The following is a 21,159-nucleotide window of genomic DNA, read 5'->3' as shown; positions in this document are numbered from 1 at the left end:
GACATCACAGAGTCAACACTTCCGCCTCCTTTTCAAGTGATGTTGACTATTTTGTAATCTCAATTCTTATTAATTCATGCTTCTCAAAATTCAACACAAAATCATTTCAGCAATTGAACAATGTATAGCTGACGGACAAGCGGGAAGGAAAATAATCAAATACTATTTTTCTCTGAACGCTTAAGAAAAAAAAAATTAAAGAGGGTACACTGTATTTAAGAATATTGCTCTTGGAAAAAGCCAGTGAGATAGGCTAGGAAAAAAATCTATTTATCTTTACTTTTGTCTGAGTATGTGTGCTGAGATTCTATAGGACGCCTCTCAGCAAGAAAACGTTTTGTACTCTCAAGGACACCAAAGAATATTGAACCACCTATGCCTATCCATAGTACTCTGGGACCAATACCCTGCAGTAAATATAAAATTATACTTTAGAAGCAACAAAATAGATTTTTTGCCATTTAGCTGCACCCTATTTTTTCACTCTAGTTATACAATGTATGGATGAAAACACATAATCCTTACCTTCAAAAAGGCACGAGGTCCTTCTTCCTTAATAATAGTTTGAACACAGTCAACAATTCCCTTGTATTGGTTTGCAGATCCCTTGAGGAAGAAAATAGGAACTTGTGAATGTTCTCATTGATTTAGTTATAGACTACTCACATACACAAGGTATCATTTGTGTGTAAAAGAATATTATAAAAAAGGAACAGGATCATAGCTCACTTGAACCATTAGTCTTGTCTTGATGACATCAAGGGGAGTAGTTATGGCTCCAGTTAGTGCACCTACAAGAAATAATGCACTTAGTCACATCCCAACACAAACAATGGTGTCTAGTTGGACTTCCAATAAAGCTCAACAAATCAAACATAAAGAAAACTAAAACACAGCAATTTTTGGAGATGTTTTTTCCACTTTTTATTCTTATAACTACTTTAAGAGTTTATTAAAACAAGTTTGTAGGCATATTGATTCAATAAAGACTAGTATTCGAAAGAAAATTTTGAAATATGCATGGAAACAATGAGATCAAAATGCTTATCAAAGTCATGTTTAAGATATATATTGTTAGAACTTAAGCACAAAAGAAGAATCCAATCCAAAATACCAGTTCATCGGGTGGGAAAATCTCAAGGCTTAAATACTAACATTATCACCTCCTTTAAAAACCGATGCACATGACAATATTCATTTATCGACACTAACAGGATAACGCCATTTTCTCTTACACGGCTTCACTCGCGATAGGTATTTTGTTTGCGCCTAATTTCAATCTAAAGGTAGCCCTTTTTGTAGTCCAACTCTCAATCAAAAACACCAAATGTTAGGACATAAGCACAAGAGGAGAGTCAAACCCAAAAAACTAGTTCATTAAGTGAGAAAACCTCAAGGCCTAAGTACCACATCAAGAAGCTTATCTAACCCTATGTGGGATTCTGAACATATGTTATAACATCATTTATACTTGTTCTTCATAGCATGAAGTGGGGTCATGAATAAGTGATACAATACTTTGCCATGAAAGCATGATGTAGATCAGGAAACCAAAAGAAAAACGATTCAGGTTCTCTCCCTAATCCTTTATCTTTTTTCATTTTTAACTGATAACCAAAGCACCATATGGGGTACGAATGTAACTTGTCACCTTGCAAAGAAAATTCACAAGATACATGACATTAATTGTAAACAGTAACGGCTATTTGTGCCAAACGACCATACACCTTACAAGATTAATTCAATGATGAGGATAAAAAACCAAAAGCTTTTAAATCCCTCGTCCAGAAAAATGCCAGCCTAGAACTTAAACCCATCATAAGCTACTAGAAATGAAACCTAACATGTACCTATTTCCACATATTACTCTATAATACCTTTATAAAGATATGCGTATAATGGCATGCATTTACCTGCAAAAGCACCAATAATTGCATTTTCTGGATCATTCAGATTTCTTCGTGCCTAACAAATAGAATGTAAGATTTAAACTATATAAGGAAATAAAAATTTATTTTATTTATAACAATCCTACAAATTTTATTCTCATAACCAAACTCTAAAATAAGAAAATAAAAGCATATTGAAATGTATATGAAGATCCTAAGAATATTTTCTCTTGATCAACATGGATGGATATTTTTATCCTAATAATATGCTACTTACAACACTTTCCCCCAAGTTAGTAAATAGATATCAATCATTCTCAACTTATTCACAAGATCCTGGAATACGTCTTGAGGAAGCCCCTTAGTGGAAATGTTCGCTATCTAAAGTATGTAGAGATATGAGTTGTAACCACAAGACCTTTGTCAATATTACTTTTGATAACATGTCAGTCAATTTCAACATATTTGATCCTATCATGTTGAACTAGATTATGGGCAACGTTCATGGTTGACTTGTTATTAAAGTACAATTGCAAAGGAAGAAATATCAACCTTTATTTTAAGGTCATTTGTATGATTTTCATCTAGAGTTTTTCTTCACACTTACATTAAGCAAAATCTCAAAATACAGCTTCTGCACTAGAACAAGATACTTTGTCTTGTTGCTTCTTTGGGTTACTAGACTTTCTCCAAGAAACATAAAGTACTCAGGTGTAATTTTCAATCAATAATAGAACCAATACAGTCTGCATCAATGTATATCTTCGAAGTTAAAGAGTTTTGTTTAGCCAACTTGAATATTTAGAGAGAAAGAGATTAAAACAAAACCTCTATTATTTCTTCTTATTTCCTAATACATCACTAATCATACTTATACAAACATAACCAACAGTGAAAGTAGGAACAGTGAAAACAAAGGAAAAACATAGAAGACTCCTAAAGAGTCTATATCTAAAACATATTACATTTCAACACTCCCCCTCAAGCTGGAGCATATAAATCATATGCACCAAGCTTGGAACATATGAATTGAATTCTAGGCCCCCTTAGAGATTTGGTCAGAATGTCTCCAAGTTGTTCATTAGAATTGACAAATTCAGTAACTAGTTCCTTGGATAATAACTTCTCCCTAATAAAATGACAGTCAATTTCTATGTGTTTCGTTCTCTCATGAAACACAGGATTGGAAGAAATGTGAAGAGCTGCTTGATTGTCACAGTACAGTTTCATTTGCTCATTTTCACAAAATTTCAATTCTTGAAGAAGTTGTCTAATCCACACAAGTTCGCATGTAGTTAGAGCCATAGATCGGTATTCAGCTTCAGCACTAGATCGGGCAACAACATTTTGTTTCTTACTTTTCCAAGATACAAGGTTCCCACCGAGTAAAACACAATATCCTGTAGTCGATCTTCGATCAATTGGACTACCAGCCCAATCTGCATCACAATATCCTTCGATTCGAGTGTTTCCCTTGTTCTCATACAATAGTCCCTGTCCTGGGCTTCCTTTTATGTATCTGAGAATGCGAAGCACTGCATTCCAATGATCAACATGTGGATTTTGCATAAATTGACTCACAATTCCAACTGAATAAGAAAGATCGGGTCTTGTTATGGTGAGATAGATGAGTTTTCCAACTAGCCTTCTATATCTCTCTGGGTCTGAGAAGAGTTCACCCTGATCTCTCATTAACTTTTGATTTGGATCCATAGGACTATCAATGGGCTTGCAATTTGTTAGACCTGTTTCTTCTAAAATGTCAAGAGCATATTTCCTTTGTGAAATGATGACACCATCTTTTGACTGTGCCACTTCAATACCAAGAAAATATTTTAGACGACCCAGATCTTTAGTTTGAAAGTGGTTGAACAGATGATTCTTTAACTGAGTAATTCTGGATATGTCATTTCCTGTAATAACAATATCATCAACATACACCATGAGATAAACACATTTGTCAGGAGAAGAGTGACCATAAAACACTGAATGATCTGCCTCACATCGTTTCAATCCAAACCTTTGCACTACCTGACTAAATTTACCAAACCAAGCCAGACTCCCCCTGAGCAATAAATCCAGGAGGTTGCTCCATGTATATTTCCTCTTCCAGATCACCATGAAGAAAGGCATTTTTAATGTCTAACTGATAAAGAGGCCATTGACGAATAGCAGCCATAGCAAGCAAAATACGAACTGTACTGGTTTTAGCCACAGGAGAGAAAGTATCACTATAGTCAAGGCCATAAACTTGAGTATAGCCCTTAGCTACTAGCCGAGCTTTAAGACGATCAATTTTACCAGTAGGACCAACTTTAATAGTATATATCCATCTACAACCAACAGCCTTCTTATCAGGAGGAAGAGGGACAAGATCCCAAGTGCTATTGTGTTCAAGAGCCATCATTTCATCAACCATGGCTTGTCGCCAACCAGAATGACCAAATGCCTCATGAATATTATTAGGAACTTTAGTGGAAGATAACGAGGAAACAAAAGAGAAATATGAAGGAGACAATTGATGATAACTCACAAAATTATAAATAGGATATGGATTACGAGTAGACCGAATACCTTTCCGAAGGGCAATGGGCCAGTTATCATCTGAATCAGTAGAAGGTGAAGAGGATGAAGGATCCATGGTATGGTGATCTGATGGAGGAGGAACTGAGTCTCGAGGATCTTCAGTGTTTGGAGTTGAAGATTGTGTCCGACGCTGATATGTGATAAGAGGTGGAGGAACAATGTCATTTGGATTTTGAGTTTGAGGTACAGAATCAGGAATAACTAAAGGATCACATGTTGGCAAAGGAAACATTTGTTGAACATAAGAACGATCCTCCATGGAGGAAGAAAAAAATGGTTTATCCTCAAAGAATGTGACATCTGCTGACATATAATATCTCCCGGTGGAGGGAGAATAACATTTATACCCTTTCTGAAGACGAGAGTATCCTAAGAAAACACACTTGATAGCTTTTGCTGAGAGTTTATCAAGACCTGGAGAGACATTATGAACAAAACACGTACACCCAAATACTCGTGGGGAAACATGATACAAAGTGTCATTGGGAAAAATGACAGAGTGAGGAATTTTATTGTTAAGAGAGGAAGAAGGCATCCTATTGATAAGAAAACAGGCAGTAAGGACTGCATCGCCCCAATGATGTACAGGAACATTAGTATTCAACATCAAGGAACGTGCAGTTTCAATGAGATGTCTATTCTTTCTCTCTGCAATGCCATTTTGTTGTGGAGTATGAGGACATGTTGACTGGTGTAAAATTCCTTGGGAAGATAAGAGAGAAGAAAATGCTGCAGAGAAATATTCCTTAGCATTATCACTTCGAAGAATTTTAATTGTCTTCCCAAATTGGTTCTTAATTTCATTAAGAAAAGACTTAAAAATAGACAAAAGTTCAGATCTCTCTTTCATTAAATAAACCCAAGTACACCGAGAGAATTCATCAATGAAAGTTACAAAATAATTAAAACCAAATGACGTAACACGACTAGGTCCCCAAATGTCTGAGTGAATAATTGAAAAAGGAGAATTACAATGTGTCTCAGATCTTTTAGGATAGGAAGATCTAACATGTTTTCCTAATTGACAAGACTCACAATCTAAGACTTGAATATTTCTGAGACTTGGAACCATCATCTTCAACTTGAGCAAACTTGGATGGCCTAAACGATCATGCAAAAGTTTTGGGGATGAAGAAGTAAAGCAGGAAACTGAAGAACAAGATTTTAAGAAATAAAGTCCTTGAGACTCATGTCCTTCTCCAATCAGACGACCTGTCCCATGTTCCTGTATAACAAAGGAATTAGCAGTAAAGGTTATGGAACAATTTAAGGAACGAGTCAGCTGACTCAAGGAGATTAAATTGTATGGACAATGGGGAACATATAAAACTGAATTTAAATTTAGTGAAGGAGATAAGGAAACTTTGCCAATTCCTTGAGATGTCACTTTTGATCCATCGGCAACAGTAATAAGATGGGGAATTTTTGGAGAAGACATAGAAGAAAATGAAGAAATGTTACCAGAGATATGGTCAGAGGCACCGGAGTCAAGAATCCATGGATTATGACCTTCCACAGATTTAGATAGATTGGTTGTAGGCACACTGGTCATGGCAGAAGATTGACCAGGATTAAATGATTTTCCAGACTTGTATCTGAGAAATTCTTCATATTCTTCATTTGAAATTCTGGATTCTAGATCACCAGCTTTAGAAACATGAGCAACTTTGTCTGGATATCCATGTAAAATATAACATTTGTCCCGAGTATGACCTATTTTGTTGCAATATGTGCATTGAGGACGTATACTACGACCACCACGTCCTCGGTTGCTTCTGCTTCCTCCTCTCCCTTGTGGCACTCCTCTTCCTTGGGGTATTGTCATGGCTGATGTTTCAATAACCTCAATTGGATTCTCATTTTTTACTGATGTAGGTACTCGAAGAAGTCGAGTAACTAAGCCATCCATTGATGGGATTTGATCACCAGCTAAAATCTGATCACGTACATGATCATAATCTGAGTGTAAACTTCTCAGAATTAGGACCATGTAAAACTTGTCAAGCTTCTTATTGATCCCTTCTAATGAATCAGCTATAAAGAAGTTCTTTAATTCTTCTACAGCAGCCCTAGCCTTTGCTATATGAGAAACCATGTCATGATTGACTTGCTTTAGAGATGCTGCTCTTTGAGTTGCATCAAAGAGACGTTGTACATCATTAGCAAATATGTCTTGTGCCCTTTTCCAAAAGGATGAACAAGTCTTATAGGGTCTTAATATATCTAGAACTTCTTGCTCAACTGACTGCCACAAAATTGCACATAACTGAAAATCCAATTTTTGCCATTGGGATTTTTCGTCGTCTTGAATCATAGAAATGTCTTGTTCAAGATGATCATGGTGTCCTTGACCAAGAAACCACAATTCCACAGCAGAAGACCATGATAAATAATTTCTCCAATTGAGCTTTGCAGAAGTGATGATCGGAGTAGCAGATAGAGAGGAATTAATTCCAATAGAAGATGCCATGACAGATCTGTAAGAAGAATCTGGAGTCCAGAATCAGAAATGAGATCTGGAAACAGTAAAAGATAAGAGCCAACTTGAGGGGGAAACCCTAGGTATCAATTACAGCCCCTGAAACAGTAAAATAAGAGCCAAAAGAAGCTCTGGAAAGTCAGACGAACAGGACGACAGTGGTCCGATGATCGTCCGGCAAGGATAAGGCGGCGCGTGAACAGTACGCGCTTGACGTCTGACGGAGGAAGGAGGCGCGTGGCGGCGCGTGCAGCGGAAACAGGGAAAGCGACCACCAGGGATGGGTCGCGCTCGAGCAGGCGCACAAAACCCCTAACTTCGCCTGAGAAAATGAGTCACCGGCGGCGGCGGCGGCGGCGGATATCGGTAGTCAGACAGAGAGCCCCGGTGGTTGGCTCTGATACCAACTTGAATATTTAGAGAGAAAGAGATTAAAACAAAACCTCTATTATTTCTTCTTATTTCCTAATACATCACTAATCATACTTATACAAACATAACCAACAGTGAAAGTAGGAACAGTGAAAACAAAGGAAAAACATAGAAGACTCCTAAAGAGTCTATATCTAAAACATATTACATTTCAACAAGCCAACTTCTCCAACTTTAGCCAAAACACAATCGTAGTCTTCTCTATAACAACCTCATAAAGAACATCTTCAAACACAGAAAAAAGAATCATCAAATCATAATTTCTTCTTGCATCTACAAAACATGTCTCTCCGTCTGGCATACTCCTTGAGAGAGTGTCCACCTTACTCCTTAAGCAAAGCCCTCATCTCAATCCTCAAGTTGAAATTGTTCTTTTCAATAAATTTCTCTATCTTGGAAGTGATCCTTATCTTCTTGCAAGAATCTAATTGTCACATGTGGTAAGAGATCGAACTAGCTCTTATACCAATTTATTGCAAACAAATATTCAAATTGAGCCAAAAACAATGAAAACATTGTGCACACATATTTCGAGCTCTAGCTAAAGGTGAGTGCCAAGGGGTTGACTCATCAATGAGTGCCCTAAAAATAGTCAATTCAACCCAATTTACTTTTTGGTAAACAAATTTTTGTAACTCGACCTACCACAGATCGGTAAGTTAAGTGAGTTGGTTCATTAAGCATATTTTGCTCTCTCATCTTGTTTTATATATTTATTACAGTACAATTAAAATGGATTAACTCGACCCACACTAGTGCAATAAGGCTGTTCACTTATTTCACTAAATATTAATTACAGTTAGGACGGAAATCTTTTCAGGCTCAAAACTATAACGAGAAAAGGAACAAAAAAACAATATGGATGCTTCTAAAACACACGAAAATAGAACTTAAGGAATTTACCGCAACCATATAACCTATTCGAATCTGCTCATAGATGCAAAATTGAATAGCATCAAAGGGTAAATCTCGCAACAAAAAAGATCCATATCCCTGTGATCAAAGATCAATATTAGAGAAAATTTTGAACATATCATTGTAAAAACTTGGGGAATATAATTTATCAAAAAAGTTTGGAAGGAAAAAATGGTGAACTTCATACAGCATAAAATCCTTTGAAGCCTTCCTTAGAAGCAATAAAGCGAACGGCACCAGAAGCTGAAGTAAACTGCCCAGTTTGCATTCGTTGCTTGATAACCTTAGGAAAAATATGAAGTTGTCCGGTGAAATATATTTCAACCATGAAATTTTCTCTTTTACAAATAAGATAAATTAATTACCTCTGTTGGAACACGAATCAATGAAGCAGCAATGCCTCCAATGGCACCTGCAGTCTAATGAGATTGAAAAAGACTGAGATTTTTGTCCCCATAAAATTAGTAAAGTTTTACAACAAAAGGAATGGGTGCCAGCAACAAAAGAATGATAAAATAGACAAAGCATCAACTCCAGTACAAGCAAAATAAATGCCAGAGGCTTCAGAAGACTAATTGACCAAAATTCACACTTTTTTAAAGTAGTAACAGGTCTTTAATTTACTTAAATTTCAGTGTGCCCATTGTAATATTTGGAGAAAAGACAGATTTTTTTCTATTATTCATATGTGGAGCCATACAATGCCAGAATCTGAAGTGGGAATTTGGTTTGGAAATATCAACAAGTCCGCAATAATTTAAGAGAAAACAGGAGAAAAATAGGGGATGAAAAACTGATACTTAATTCTGATCTGAATTGGATAATTTAGATCGTATAATAATTCTAACTTATCTTCCTAACTTTCAATTCCAAACAAGCATTTAAACCAATATCTACATATTAATGCTAATATAAGAAGTATCTTACTAAATGGCTAAAGGCACTAAGATTTTCAGGAAATATCCTCAGCAATTTCTGCTTTATAGGTTCATAAACTCCCACAAATAAAGCAGACGCCCTGCACATTTAAAGCAACAAAAAGGTGTGAAGGAAAGAATCTAGATTCATTCATGATTTCATAACTTCATAAGCCTGAAATACAAAATTTGTGAAAATAACTTTCATAGATTTGATGGGGGGAAACTCTCCTTTGGCTTTCAATATGCATAATAGTAAATAAATAGTTACTTTGCTCCAAATGATTCTACTCCAATATGCATAATAACAACCAGAGCCGAAACTAATTCAATTTTGGGAATAATTTTGTCTTCCTTCTTCACAATTTTCAATTAAAAGCCAAGTAGGCATGATTTATGTAAATAGGATGTAAAAATATGACATCCACAAATAAAAAATAACAATCACTTTATCCAATTAGAGGTATAAATGCAAATATTTCTTCCCTGGTGCACATCCTAATGCAAGAACCAAGATCATAATAGGGTTTAGGCCTTGCACAATACCAAATGAGCTACCAAGAACCCACAAGTGGAAACTAGAAAAGAAACTATATCGGGAGAGCACATCATTGAAGTAGAGTAAAACAATGGCGCCTAGGAGTACATAAATCCCCAACATGGAGTTTTCAATCTCCTGCTCTCCTACATTAATGTTATCTGCATAATTCCAAGTATCCTAAAGTCCAGCTATTTCAACAAATAAATGACGTGTTGATCTGCATAACAGTTTCCAACCACGACCAATATTTAGGTGAATCAAAATTCATAACCTGCTGATGTTGTGAGAATAGATTAAAGAATTATCAAATAGTTCTACCAAATTCTTATGATTTATTTGAATACACAAGCTCACTATATTTATGGTATCTCAATTCTTAGCAGCAATAACATAGTTGTGATCCCAAACTTCTCTATCAAAGGAACTCCGAGAACCTGGTTAAGTCACTCTTACTTTCGTGGATGCCATCAATCATATCATTTTTACAAAAAGAAACTAGCAGAAATTCTGCTGCGGAAGCAGCCTCGAGTGTTTTGCATTTTATGGATACATGCCAACAGCAGGATCCAGAAAAATACACAAGTAAACAAGGCACACAGGAAATACTGTGGTTTGCCCTTTGCCTATGTCCATGGTCCGACAACAAATAATTAAACTGAAGGAAAATTCCAGATAATACGGATTAGTGGCTTAACTGCAGCTTAAGCACATACACCAGCCAATAATACTATACATACTTGTATAGCTTATTTAATTTAATAGTAAAAGAAAACCTTGATTGGCAAACTTGACATCCAATCTTGGAAGGATCTAACAATCTCGTATTTTAAAATATTGGGAAAATGGAGTAAAGTCACATTTTACTATCAACACTATGGGTTGCTTGGATGAGTTTCTAGACAGCACCTTTAGGAGAGAAAAATTAAAATTAGTCTTTCTGTAAGTTAATTTATAGAAGCTCTCTCGTCTCACTTATTTAATTATTTTCTTTTTAACTTGTGCATAAGTTAATTGTACCTTATGGAGAAGTTCAATTAATTTATTTATTTTTTGTTATTTTTCTCATTTAGAAGGGCTTATGGAAAAATTCATCCAAACAGACTCTAATTGTTTGACTCCATGTCTCTACAAAGTCTCCCCTTTCAAGACATAGTGCCAGAACCAGCTTCAAAAAGGATTGTTGCTGGATGCCAGCCTAAGAATTACAATATCTAAGCCACCTCTTTTTAGGATATGCAATATTAACTAGCCAAATAAATTTTCTTTCTTTGTCATATGTACTACTACATAAGGATATGTTATTTCTCAAATGTTTTTACCACTGAATCTGGAAAATGATATATAGAAACCAATGACAGTGCAATTTTGCAATTAGCATTTAGAAATTTACATGTTTCCTCTCTTTTTTTCAAAATAAAAGAACCTTCATACAAAAATGTAAGTCTCTTGAGTTAGCTCACAGAGCAGAAATTCAATGAATCACCACCCGTGGAAATAAAATTATTAATCATGCCAAAAACTTTCTCGGTCTTTTCAAAGTGATTGGGATTTCAAAATTTCTAATTAACTTAAAAACCTATAATGTTTGAAACATCATGTCATCCATGAGATTCTCACGGTAAGACACCAGCAAGGTTCCCTGCCAATCCGGAATACAAGCCTTTCAATATTAGTTTTTCTCCCCCGCGAGCAGCCTAGGGAAAAAAAATATCATCAGCACATTCTATATCAAGTCAGCATAAATACACAAAAACAGGCATAAAAGGGCCATACGATTGTGTTGTCAGTCAGTAGCCACTAACGAAGGTACACCAAAAAAATGTTGTGAAAGAGCACAAACAAAATTCCATGACCGAAATTTAGCATAATGAAAAAAGTTTTATAGTGTAAATCAATTAACTAAGAGTCCAAGAAAAAATTGTATAGCATTCCTATTTTCTAATAGTAGATTTTATCTTAAAACCAATTGGCATTAAGTTAAGTTGATTAATAAGTATATAAGTCACACCCAACAATGGAAGCAATTTGTGCAGAACTTTCCAACACACCACACACAGACAAATGCCACGTTATAGTTGAATACTATATATGTGGTGTAGATTCCATCCGAATATCTCTAGCAACTATCTAATAAATAAATTGGGTTTAATTCACTTTCAAAAGACTGCTCAAAGAAGGATGATTTTCAATGTCTTATAAGAGATGTCCGGAATGCCAACGTGGGACATCTTAACACTTGGGTCTTGCCAAAATAAAATACTGTCTATCAAGAATCATGCCTAGATGGCACTGATGCAGAGCCTTATCAAGCATCAAACAGTAATCAGTATAATATACAGCAAAGCACAACCCTTAATCTTCATTAAATATTTGTCATAAGAACCTGCCTGCAGACGTGTTTTAATAGTGTCGATTGGGTATAAAGCTGTTTCAACAACAACTCCAGCTGTACCTCCTGCAATAACGCCCTCTGCAAATTCCATCTTGCTCATCAGAAAGATTAAAATGCAATAAACCCATCAATTATAGTATGATAGTATCGTCTACCAACTAATTAACAAAGTAAAATACTACTTAAGAGGAGCCAAAATTCAGTTCTTCACTTCATATATGAAGAACTGGGGGATTGCATTTCCTTGCTGGTCATCTTTCAAACAGGGCTTAATTGCTAAATCTCTTATAGAGGAAGTGAGTATTTTATGTTGTGTTGAGATTACAGAACTCAGTAAATTAAACAAACTGACAGTAAAACACCTGCTAAAACACCAACAGTAACAAATATATTCAATGTGAACAACACCAAAGAAGATCTTATGCCTACCAAATAAAGTGCGTAAGAAGTCAAAAGGCTTTTCATCTCCCATGCTAACCGATGCAAAAGAATTTTTCAGAAGAAAGTTCTGTTTTCTCTTCGAACAAGCATCTGTGAAACCATATATCCTGCTAAAATGAGAAGCAGATGGCACAAACCAGCAACAAATAGAGTGCTCAAATTGTCATGAAAATGGCATGATACCTTTCACTATTGTTATTCCCGGAATATGTAATATGAAATATTAGTTTTCATATTCCTTTTTCACTGACCATACCAGCAATAATATGCTAAAATATGTAATTTCTTTTTCTCACCGCATGCAATCCTAAATCCTAACTAGCATATACTTAATTAAGAAAACCTCCTGTTTCCAATGGTGCTGCTTGAATCAATATCATAAATCCTTGTACTACAAACTATGAGCAGCAAAAAATCAACTCAAGTACTAAAGTACAATTTCTCCGTGTCCACATATAATTTGTATATCCTATAATTGTGAGATCAATGAGTTCCCAGTATTCACACCAAGAGAACAACAATCCAAACTAAAAGGAAAAATAAGAGAAGCACAATCAACTCTTACACCAATCTCAAGTAATTGGCATTCACAAGTTCAACCTCCACCCATGCTCTAACCTAAATATTAAGGAGTGAAAAACCTTACATTTGTAATTTTTCATATAAACAATGCCTTAATATAAAAAATATATATATGAACCCAAATGTCTCAAATTCACACTTACACACAGAAAATGCAATAGGGTTAGCTACCTGGTAATGAAATGGCAGGGTCATTAAACATAACGGAGAGTGTAAAGGGACCCATGACTGCGCCACTAACCAAATAACAAACTAACTGAATTAGACAGTATTATTTAACAAAGAAAGCATCAAATTTTGAAACAGGAAAAAATAAAAAAGCAACCACAGAAGTTTTTTTCAATAGCGTGAAGAAAAAGCAAATGTTTACCGCAAAAGTGAGAAAGTTGCTGGAACTAATACAAGAAAAGTGAAGAGATAACAGTCACGGATAAAAGAAGAAGAAATGTGCAGGTACAAGTTATCTTCTTTTTTATCGTCCTATATTACCCTATCAGTTATTTCTTGATGCATACCTGAAATTATCAATAAAAAAATTCAAATGATAAACTTTACTTAAAATTTAAAATAGAATAAATACTCACGTTTTATATGCAACTACTATCATTATAAATAAAAGAATTTAGGTTTTAGAATAAGTTAATTTGAAAAAAAAAACACAATACGTGTTTATTGACTCCTTTTTTATTTTCTTTTTTTTCATTGTCCATTTTCATCCTCGTCACTTTCTCTAACTTATTTTATCTTTTACCATCTCTTTAGTCTATGAGAATTATTTCTTATCATTTTTCCAATCAAAGTCTACCTGTCATCGGAAGGTGATTAAGTATAAATCATTTTCATTTTATCATAATATGATATAGATTAGGTTTCTCTCTTATTTTAATTTTTTTTAATCCTTACCAATTTAAATTCATTAGTTAGAGTTTCGATACTTTACTTCTAAGTTGGAAAAGTTATTTTTCGGTTTAATATGTCATTTAGTCCTTAGCTTGGGGCGTTGTGTTCAAAGTCGTCCTACCTTTTAAAAAAGTTCACTAATGTCCCATATTTCGTTAAAAACGGTTCAAGTGGGTCCTTTTGACTTACAGCGTTAAAAACATAACGGTGCAATGATGTGGCAACTGTGACATGTCCAATTTTTTATGACGCGGCAACTGTGACCCAATTGACGTGGCCATAAACCTTAATTTCCCTAAGGCCAGAAACCCTAATTTCCCTAAGGCCAGAGACCCTAATTTCCCTAAGGCCAGAAACCCTTGTGCCACACCATGAAACCCTAGCTGTCGTCGTTGTCGTTGAACGAAACGTGCCACCACCAAACCCTCTGGCCACCATGTCGTTGTCACCACCATCAACACAGACCTACAATTCGAAGCAGAGAAAAGCAACAGAAAACCCATAAATCAAACCCAAATCGCCTAATTCCAACCAAACCATAGCCACCATGAAACCTAAACCGAGTCGCCAGTAATCAAGGCAAAATCTCCGCCATGTGTCGCGTCTCACCACCATTAAGCAAGAACTGAATCGAAATTCCTAACTTGCAAACTAGAAATTCCAACCCAAATATGAATAAGAAAATCGCAATCGCAACACTTAGAAACCCAATTCACACTTGCAGCAAACCATAAACATACATAATCGCTACCCAAATCGCAAAAACTCTAGTTCGCAAGCAACATCCACGGACACCAACCTGCAAATTGCACAAGCCAGAAACGCAGAAACAATGTGCCTCCATGCATCGTGCAAGAAGTCTCTTCATGCGTCCTCCATCTTCATCTTCTTTGCAAAGAGCAAAAGCCCAGAGAGAGCTTCTTCTTCGTTCATCACTGATCAAATGTGTTGCGCAACCATGGGCTGCCACGAGTCAAGGTGCAGAATCATGAAGGCTCTCTCGCATAAACATTGCACAGGTCACAATTTATCTGCTTCAAATTGTAGGTCTGTGTTGATGGTGGTGACGGTGGGATGGTGGCCTGAGGGTTTGGTGGTGGCGCGTTTCGTTCTGCGGCAGCAGCGGCTAGGGTTTCACGGTGGTGGCACAAGGGTTTCTAGCCTTAAGGAAATTAAGGTTTCTGGCCACGTCAATTGGGTTATAGTTGTCGCGTCATAAAAAATTGGACAGGTCATTATTGTCACATCATTGCATCGTTATGTTTTTAACGCTATAAGCCAAAAGAACCAACTTGAACAGTTTTTAACGAAATATGGGACATTAGTGAACTTTTTTAAAAGGTAGGACGATTTTGAACACAACACCTCAAAATAGGGACCAAATGATGCATTAAACCTTATTTTTCTTAACTAGTTCATCTTTTTATATAAAGTGTTTTGATTTGTTTTTGCCGTGTTTCCCTGAATTTTGGAATGATATCAACTTTTCATTTATTATTGCTTAGGAAATAAGTATATGTAAGAGAATCTATTTTAAATTATAGATGAATTTGGTTCTTTGTATTGGATATTTGATGAATATTGGATTCCTTTCATTTTAAATGTTTGAAGTGATTTGGTTGCTAATATTTTTTTTTTTTTGTATTTAGATGGTTAAATTGAGTTATACTAGTTGTAGTAAGTAAATTGTGTGCCAAATGTTTGAAAAATACATTTCAAACTTAATAGAATAAAAAAAAGAAGTTAGATTAGGGTTGAAAATATATATTTAGTGAAAACATGCACTATTGTTATTTTGTATACATCCTTAAATTGTTTCTAAGTGATAGCTATTAGTGTAGACACAAAACAATATTGCTCAAACAGGAACTTTATATTGTTCAGATACTCATCCCACAAAATATAGACGGGTTTCAGCAAGATAGAAACTACGTTAATTTTTTTTATAACGTATCTTCTATTTACGTGATAGAGTTGTCAACTTATATATAGTCTACAATTCAATCATAATCTTTTTTGAAATTTTTTTAGGAGAGTTATTCGAGGGAGTTAAAAAAAGTTATAGTGGTCAATGTTTCATATAAAATACATTAAAATCAGTATTAAAATCAGGGTTATGGTGATATAACCTTAGTCAAAAATTAATCAAATTTGATTAAGTTGTTGTTGGTCAAATATTAGTGAATTTAGCCTAGTCTATAACTTGGTTTTATCTCTATGCGATGTGGGACTTTCAACACACCCCCTTCACGCCGAGGTATAGACATCTCAAGCGTAATGGGTGGTCTGATAGTGGCCTGACAACAGGTGGAATAGAAATGTCCAAGAAACAAGAAATATCGCTAGGATATGTTCTAATCTTGACTTTGATACCATATTAGAAAATGATTTTAAGCCTAACTCATCCCTACAAAATCGGCTTGTAAGGTGAGGTTTGCACCCCACTTATATATTATAATTTGGCCTTATATCTAGTCGATGTGGGACTTCCAATAGTTAGTATGAGTTTTCCTAAGTCAAATGCCAATATAGATAGATTCAAATCAATGGTTGAGAGAAATCGACACAAGTCACAAGTTAAGACAAATCGATACGAGTCACAATTCAAGACGATTGGCTCATGTCAAAGGTTGAGAGTGGTACAACCAAGGTTGATGATCAAGATTGGTCATCCCGACTTAGTCCAAAGATCGACTCAAGGCGACCTAGACTGAAATTCAGATCATCAATTTAGGTCGAAGGTTAAGATAATCTTCTTAAACCAAAAGTTTAATAATATATTTTTAAAAAAAACAAAAAAAAAACTTACAAGTTGGTTTTGCCCTATTAAGTTTTTTTATAACGAGTTTTTATATAATTTTTTCAATGTAGTTAAATTATCAATATGATACTAGTTCTCAATATGATACTAGTTATGTCTCGTCAACTTTTTTCTCAATATATACTTTATTTTGACGAATCAAAATTGAGTCGAATTTAAATGAATTAGATTAACTTATTTTACCACTTATAACCACCAACAAACATAAAAGTTAAAACCGTAATTTTTTTTTATGAAACACAATTTAAGACTTCTTAAATAGTATTGTATTTTTATTTGATAACGACTTCATCAAACGCATGTAATAGAAATATAAATTATTGTTATGCAATGGAGATGAGCAATGGTTGGTTATACAAAATCAATGAGTCAAAAACAAAATCGGTATATGATTACAATAATGTTAAAAAATATTAGTGATGTTTTATGTAAAGAGATTAACAATAATAAAATATGAGTTGAAGTTATATAAAAATTTAATATTATTTTCAATTTAAAATAAATTTAAACTTTTTGTTAATTTTTATATTATTTTATAAAGTCTTCCAAATACAACTAATTTGATATATTAATTTTTTAATATATTTAAAATATTAAAAATTGTATATATTAGTAATCAAAACGCATCCAAAACCTTAAAACAGATATTGTTCAACATTTTTTTATTATAAAAAAATTTAGACTCATGTTTCGATTCCTAAGCATATAAAAAAGTGAGGTTGAAATTGAAAAAATATATATTCATAACTTGTTTATTCTTTGTTAAGAAATATCTAGAATGGATAAAAACTCAAATATGATATACTTTTTCTTTGTAACTGTAAGAATTAGAATAATAATAAAAATATAAAAAGAAAATAACTTAGGTGAAACTTGAAGATGTGATGAAAATATAATAAAATTTGGAGGGTTGACAAGTTAAAAATGGTGGAGGAAGTTGAATTTAGTAATGGAAAATAAAAATAATAAACGATTGAAAAATTTAAAAGTGAGTTAATGTCTTCTAGATATGTGGGCTCACTATAAAATAAGGTAAAAACAATTGATTTTTTGACTGAACTTAATTTAAGTAAAATTCTTTACAATTTTACTTGACCCATTACATAATATTAAATTAGTATATTTTTGTTTCTTAACTTAGTAATTAAAGTGAGTTTGCTCAACTTAATTATTTATTGCAGTTGAAAAGTGTAATTAAGTTAAAGAGAAATATTCAAAATTTATTATAAAAAGGATCCGTGAAATTTAGTTTGATTCAAACTCATTTAATCAAGTATACCAAATTCATTTTAATTCATTAATTTTTTTTTTTCAATTAAACCCAACTTAAACCTATTTTCACGAATTTAAACTCATTTTTCACACCTAATTTCTTGTTATAAGAAAATATAATGTACTTTTTTTTATGCAATTAACATGCTATTTTCCAGTTACATTGAAACAAATCTCTTAAATTATAAATCTGATAAGTTGTTTTCAATTTATACTATTGCAATAAAAATATCTAAAATTCATATTAATTTAATAAAAAAAACTCAAATACAATAGTAGAAAGATCACAAATTTACAACAAAATAACTCTAGAGTATTCCTTTAGAGTTACATCATCTTAACCCAATAAAATATAGAAAAAATGAAGGGTAAAACAAACTCAAGACAAAAATGAATGTCAGCTGTTTAATATTTCATTACAATTTTTTAAATTATTTTGATGTCAAATTTCTTATTTAGTTTACATCACACTCTTAACTTGTTGAAGCAAATACACTTTTTGATATTTTGATACGACCTGTCAAAATTTTGCATAAAAACAATGTAAACATTCATTACATTTTCTCAATCATGACAACAGTATGCATACTAAATATACCGTAACATCTACATCATTTAATCTAATATCACTAATCTCTTGTCTAAATAACATCATAGTAAACATTACTATAAACATTAACATTTCAACTACCAGTCCAAAAAATTTCTACAGACAAAATGTGAAAATGATGATAAATCCAATTAAATATCGCCTGACATGTTGCATTGCTGTAAGAATGTTTGCACTGCTCATAAGTGCTAAAGGAAAGCGACAACTTCCTTTAGATGGGTCATTTTGTACAATCTCTGCTAATCCATTGAAATCACATGCCTCAACACTTTGATCGTTTATTTGAAAGTACTGATTGAAAGCATATGAAACATTACCAGCTAAAGTCAAATCTGCACAAGAACGAGCAGAACCCAAGCTCGAGCAATCACCCATTGAACAAGCATAAGCTAATGCATCTTGCACAGCCTGCTTATCAGCTTTGGTTCCCTGTTTAAGGACACACCATTTTTGCTCTTGGTAACTAACCCCTTTTGCTGCTATAGGCATTTTATCTTGTCCTTTGCCAGAAAAATCAATAGAAAACTTTGGCTTCCCATCGTATGTAAAAATGCCCCAGTGGCGTTCAAAGTCACCTGGTGCAATGCTTTTCTGGTTCTCATCAGTAAGAGAAAACAGATAAGTAATCATAGATTTTGGATGAAGTGGTGACCCTTTTTTGTTTGCCATTTTCTTAAGAAACCCTCGGTAGAACCTTTTTGCATTTTCTCCATTGGCATTTTTATCACCATCTGTTGGCCATCCAACTTCACCTATAACGATTGACACGTTAGGGTGACCAGTTTTCTTCAGCGACCAAACAAGAGTATCTAAGTTTGCATCAAACATGTTGCTGTAATGCACATTTTTGTCATCAGTTCCCTTAGCATTACCATCGAAGAATGCATAATCCTTTGGAAAATCCTCATTCTGATATAGACTAAGGAATGGATATATGTTAACAAGAAAGGGTGACTTGTTTTCATCAAGAAATGACACTATTTGTTCCATAGTATCGTAAATGTCTTTGCGAAATTTTCCATCAGATGGTTTATCTGTAGCAGACTCATAAACATCAGCATTTAAAGCTGATGTTACCTTGATTTTGTCTCCAAGACCAGCCTTATTAATTGCCCTTTGAACATTCTTCATAGCTGGAAGTGTAATCCCCACATACGAACCATTGTAACTTTTCAAGAATGGCTCATTTCCTACAGATATATATCTGCATCAAACACATTCTCTTAAAGTTGTGATGTGTTGTTCTTGGTAATTAAAATGCTTGATATATCATTATGTTTTAGTCTATGCACTTAGAAATAACATGTTTCTGTGAGTAATCTGATGGAAGTGTAAAGATTGAGATGATTAATGAAACATGATTAATTAACTGAGGAAAATAAAGAATGAGAGTTTTTGTGTGAAGGAGTTATATAATATAAGCACACACCTGATGTCAACCCCTCCCTTAATTTGTTTGCTAACATTATGTTTAACCCAATCTTCTGCATTATCTTTATCTTTAGACAGTTTCTTCAACATTTCATTAGGAATTCCAACCATGACTTCGATGTTTGAGCCAGAAAAAGCACTAACAGTCCAAGGATCTGCATCAAAAAGCTTTATTCTACTAATTCCATTTTCTTTCAACAAATTCACCACAACAGGAGGATACAAAGGTTGAGAAGCCATTGCACCCCAATTGACACCAATATCTGATAGAGTTTCTCCTTGACCAGCTTGAAAGTGGGAGAGAGCCATAACCAAAACCATACAAAACGCCCACATAAATGATGAGTTCATACTAGTCAATAAAGGTTCATTAGCAGGCAAAAACATGTCTTAGGATTGAATAATTAACGACAACATCTGAGAAAAAAGTGACTGTTTTGTGTGTTTTATTAGCTATTATGTCTAAATAAAGCATTCTGAAAGTACTGGCTCTTAAGTTACTTCTTTAACTAACTTTCTATTTGTAGATGCCATAGTGATCTACCATAAGTTTATGAATTTTTTTTCTGTAGATAAAATAGAACAGATAAAATTGAGTTATCTGTTCACTGAACCAAATACAATAATCAATGTGCTGTCTACAATTTGCTTTACACTGTATACAAAATTCTTATATTGGTCATCATTCTTACCATGGTTACCACATTGACATTATTGCTGAACAAGTTCAGAGGGAGATGATATTATAAAAGTTTGGTTTTTTACTAAAAAATCCAACTGCATTGCCAATATTAAATATTTTAGACTTAGAAATACCAAAATTATGGATTCAACAAAACAAAATAGAGGACAAAAGTTATATTTAAGCCAAATTTTAAAATATGATGTTAATTTTTAAGTATGTACTAGTAATCTTTACAGTGTGAATTAATTATAATTTTATCTCAAATA

The 21,159-nt window shown here is 33.9% G+C and overlaps 2 protein-coding genes across 3 annotated transcripts; both read right to left on the bottom strand.

Annotated features, from left to right (window-relative positions):
* Positions 1-146: 146 nt before the first annotated feature.
* LOC108330515 (S-adenosylmethionine carrier 1, chloroplastic/mitochondrial) lies at positions 147-13,677 on the bottom strand. 2 transcript variants are annotated; one of them, XM_017565013.2, is made up of 13 exons: positions 13,545-13,677; positions 13,346-13,410; positions 12,581-12,682; positions 12,147-12,229; positions 11,377-11,453; positions 9,229-9,319; positions 8,667-8,720; positions 8,489-8,584; positions 8,290-8,379; positions 1,914-1,965; positions 730-791; positions 526-606; positions 147-407 (listed from the first exon to the last, which is right to left on the bottom strand). In XM_017565013.2, exons 2-13 carry the CDS (start codon positions 13,398-13,400, stop codon positions 267-269), a joined length of 984 nt encoding a protein of 327 aa, XP_017420502.1. In that variant the 5' UTR covers positions 13,401-13,410; positions 13,545-13,677; the 3' UTR covers positions 147-266. The 2 variants fall into 2 exon arrangements, with proteins under 2 accessions (XP_017420502.1, XP_017420488.1); XM_017564999.2 differs by lacking the exon at positions 13,346-13,410 and having other exon boundaries at positions 13,545-13,668.
* Positions 13,678-14,317: 640 nt separating this feature from the next.
* LOC108325618 (glucan endo-1,3-beta-glucosidase 6) lies at positions 14,318-20,595 on the bottom strand. The gene is made up of 5 exons (XM_017558713.2): positions 20,207-20,595; positions 18,920-19,981; positions 18,766-18,808; positions 14,793-14,873; positions 14,318-14,539 (listed from the first exon to the last, which is right to left on the bottom strand). The coding sequence occupies exons 1-5, from the start codon at positions 20,593-20,595 to the stop codon at positions 14,318-14,320; spliced, it is 1,797 nt and encodes a 598-aa protein (XP_017414202.2).
* Positions 20,596-21,159: the final 564 nt, after the last annotated feature.

Source organism: Vigna angularis, chromosome 1, assembly GCF_016808095.1.
Source record: "Vigna angularis cultivar LongXiaoDou No.4 chromosome 1, ASM1680809v1, whole genome shotgun sequence".
NCBI lineage: Eukaryota > Viridiplantae > Streptophyta > Magnoliopsida > Fabales > Fabaceae > Vigna > Vigna angularis.
The sequence above is the reverse complement of the archived record's forward strand: the minus strand, read 5'-3'. Positions and strand labels throughout refer to the sequence as shown.